The sequence below is a fragment of the Zingiber officinale genome, chromosome 2B, assembly GCF_018446385.1.
Source record: "Zingiber officinale cultivar Zhangliang chromosome 2B, Zo_v1.1, whole genome shotgun sequence".
In the NCBI taxonomy this organism is placed as follows: Eukaryota; Viridiplantae; Streptophyta; class Magnoliopsida; order Zingiberales; family Zingiberaceae; genus Zingiber; species Zingiber officinale.
Genome location: NC_055989.1, coordinates 96364115 through 96367463, shown reverse-complemented (window position 1 = coordinate 96367463; position 3349 = coordinate 96364115). Strand labels below are relative to the sequence as shown.

Sequence of the window (3349 nt, the reverse complement as noted above, 5' to 3'; positions counted from 1 at the left end):
TATATTGAATATTTTTTCCTCTAGTGTTCTATGGAGTACCCAAGAAGAAATTAGCACATAATTGAGCTTCCACATCACATATACAATTAAGAATTTTTGGAAAAATATACCTGAGGTGGAGTAATCAAGGAACGCACTTAGTTGGAAAGTTCAAGAAGAAGCTATTAGGATTGGGTAAGTAAAATCTTATCATCGTAGCATAGTATATTTAGTTAGTCATTCTAAAGCACTATATGAAAATATAGATGAATTGGTGGAGGTATTGAGGATCAGCAAATCACTTTTTACCACACAAAGTGTGATGGTAAACGGTGGAATGATCTCCTTAGGTAACAAAGATTCAAATTTCATTAGAGGCATATTATGTTCGAGGAGTTCAAATTATTTATGATGTTGGATCATCCAACATGACCCATTTGCGCTTCCCGATCGATTTACCCTATGGTCGTGGTAATTCGCTAGGATTTAGCCTTGAATGTAGTAGCCTTGAGAGGCTGTGAACCAAGTAAGCTGATTGCGTCTTATTGTGGTGTGTTGTTGTTTTTCGTGCATGAAAGGTTTCCCATTGTATTCTCAAAGTTGATGCGAGAAAAGCTATTCACACCCCTTTCTAACTCGTACTGATCCCAACAAGACCTACTTTGCAGATATCTCCTATTGCTCTAGGGAGGCAAATTTTGCAGCAAAAGGAAGCAAGCATTGAAGAAATAGCTTTTGCAAGAATTACGGCCGGATGGCCTCCTCTTCCCTTAATTATCACCGCCACCTTCTCAATAAAACAAAATAACCCTACAAAATCCTCATTCATTGAAACCTCTTGAATCGCATGAACCGGTGATGCTTAACACTGTACCTGCCAGCCCATGCTCCTCTAGCTCGCCAACAATTCCTCCAAATGCTGATAATCACTCAGAAAGTTCTACTGTCAATTCTGTGCGCCACACACGACAAACCTCTCACAAAGTCAATCATGCAAATTTCTCGATCCATTACTTGGAATCATTCGTGCCAATTAAGGACAAATTTCCCAATCTATTCCGACACCTCTCTCTGCCATGGGCAGACTCACAACATGGTGCCTGCCGCAGGGGTAGCTAGCTGCAAGGCATTCCCCAAGCCATCCCCCCCTTCCTGGCTTGATCTGGCCAGTCTAATACCAACAAAGCAACCCCTGGCAGGTCAACCCTCGGAAACCAAGGACGAAGTACCTGCATGGTTGACCTTAGAAGTCCACTCATTGTCTGTCTCCCTCCAGGCCTCGCAGACATGCAGTCTTGGTCGTCCGTCATCAAGTTCTTTTAACCTTGATTTACTTGCATGGCGATAAATTATATATCGATACGATGAACAGAAAAAGGCTATCACATATATAGATATGTATTATACATCACGCTCTTAATTAATATTATATATGGATATATTCATCGATCTCTGCTGATCACACTGTGTTTGCGTCGATGAAGCTCAAGATCTGTTGAACGGAGCTGGCAATGTCCTCTGCGGTGCACCTGGTTTCGCTGCCAATCTGCGAGGGTTCGTTTATGAAGATTAGAATGAACAAGAGCGTACGTGGATTGATCAGATTCTGGTCAATTAATTTGATTACCTTGACGTTGAAGGAGTAGAGAACGGTTTGCTCGATGGTGGTGATGTTGGTGTGGAGGATCGCGAACTGTAGGTCCTCCAGCGCCGCGATCGTCTTGATGAGCTGCCCTGGCCGGCGGCGGGACAGGATCTTGATCATGGCGTCGGAGCCGAGGAGGCGGACCTCGACTTCAGCGAGGCAGGACTTGTTCTCGGCCGTCTCCTCCGGAAGGCCGCCGTCGCCGAAGTCGAGAAGCTTCGCCTGGTCGAGGTGGGTGGGAAGCGGGAGGGGTGGGTAGAAGGACGGCGTCCGCTGTTGGTTGGGGACCAAAACAGCACCGCCGGCCTCCGCCGCCGCCGCTCTCGGCGGTTCTCCGGTGTTGCCGAAGAGCCTTCTCCTCTTTTGGGACTCCAGGCACTGGAGGAGCTGCTCCAGCTCCCTCACGAACTCGATGGCGCCGCCGATTATGGAGGCCTGATCTCCCTGAACAAGCGATCGAATCAATTTCACGATGATCAGCTCTAATGTTTAAACTAGCTAGCTTAATATAGTAATTAATTCCCACCCTTTGCACGTACGATCCTGGCATGAGCGAGCGGAGCACCCGGAGATTCTCGTTCATCTGCCGCCTCCGGTTGCGTTCCACGGCGATGTGCGTCATCCGCTGGCTCTCCACCTCCTCGTTAGTCTTCATAGCTCTGGGCCTCTTCCGCCGGCTGCTAATATTCTTCGCCTCATCCGCACCCGCCTTCTCGACCAATCGCAGCTCCTGCACCGAGGACGGCGCGTTCTCCGACGAGTACCTGCCGACGGTGTTCGTCCCCTCTCTATCCTCCTCCCCTCCGGCCGTCGCGGGAGGAGGAGGAGGAGGAAGGAGCGGCGGGGCAGAGGCCACGTTCAGCGGCTCGTCGTGCAACCTCAAGAAATAGCTCTCGTCCTCGGAGACTTTGGACTGCTGGAGGGAGAGCCTGGGGCCGAACTCGGCGAACTGCATCACATCCGCGAAGCTGAGCTTGTCCAGGGAGATCTGGGCTTGGGCAGGCGGATTGCTCACCATGTAGTTCACCATATCGACGCCGTTCTCCGATCTCTCCGGCGGCGGCAGGGCAGGCGCAAAGCTGTCGGCCTGCAACGTAACTGTATCTATGAAAGGAAGAAGATAAAGTAGACACAAAACGAAAGGCATGCGTGCATGGAAATAATACCTCCTTCTTGTCCATATATATTATTATATATCTGAATTCTTGGAAGAAGACAAGATTGGGCGGAAGTGGAGCCAAGGAGACGAGCGACAGAACTGGAGATGCAGTTATAGAGATCGATAGGCTTGTTTATGTATGGAGAGGTCAAGGAGCCTTCCAAGGTGCATGCATTAATGGGAGAGGCCAGGGATGAACACCACCTCAATCCGCCTCTGGTTATTTATGCATTTCACATGCTACAACGCTCGCTTCCATTCCTTTTTACCTGCAACTTAATTGACTTTAATTTTTTGTTTTTTTGTTTTGGATAAATCACAGTTTGCAATTGAAATTGAGGCAGTGTTATGCTAATCTGTCCTAGTCGTACGTTGACAAAATGGGGGAGGGACGAATGAGTGAAGAAGGGTTTCCATGCTCATCCACGGTTTTGACTAAGGTTCAGAATTTTGATATGTCATATGAATGAGGGAATTAATCCCAAATCTAATGACGAAGAGGAAATTAAACCGAGCTAAGTAAATAAGAAAAATTTTAAAGAGGAAAACATCAAAGAAAGAACAAA

At 47.6% G+C, this 3349-nt stretch overlaps 1 protein-coding gene across 1 annotated transcript; it reads right to left on the bottom strand.

Annotated features, from left to right (window-relative positions):
- Window positions 1-809: 809 nt before the first annotated feature.
- On the bottom strand, window positions 810-2931 carry LOC122049313 (transcription factor FAMA-like). The gene is made up of 4 exons (XM_042610713.1): window positions 2791-2931; window positions 2151-2711; window positions 1607-2068; window positions 810-1525 (listed from the first exon to the last, which is right to left on the bottom strand). Exons 1-4 carry the CDS (start codon window positions 2803-2805, stop codon window positions 1439-1441), a joined length of 1125 nt encoding a protein of 374 aa, XP_042466647.1. The 5' UTR covers window positions 2806-2931; the 3' UTR covers window positions 810-1438.
- Between the last annotated feature and the right edge of the window lie 418 nt (window positions 2932-3349).

Bases quoted from the DNA above. Each gene is read 5' to 3' on its own strand.
- LOC122049313 (XM_042610713.1), bottom strand. The intron at 2,069-2,150 runs GTGGGAATTAAT...TCGCTTGTTCAG, and splicing joins CAGGATCGTACGTGCAAAGG to GGAGATCAGGCCTCCATAAT. The intron at 1,526-1,606 runs GTAATCAAATTA...GAACCCTCGCAG, and splicing joins TCTACTCCTTCAACGTCAAG to ATTGGCAGCGAAACCAGGTG.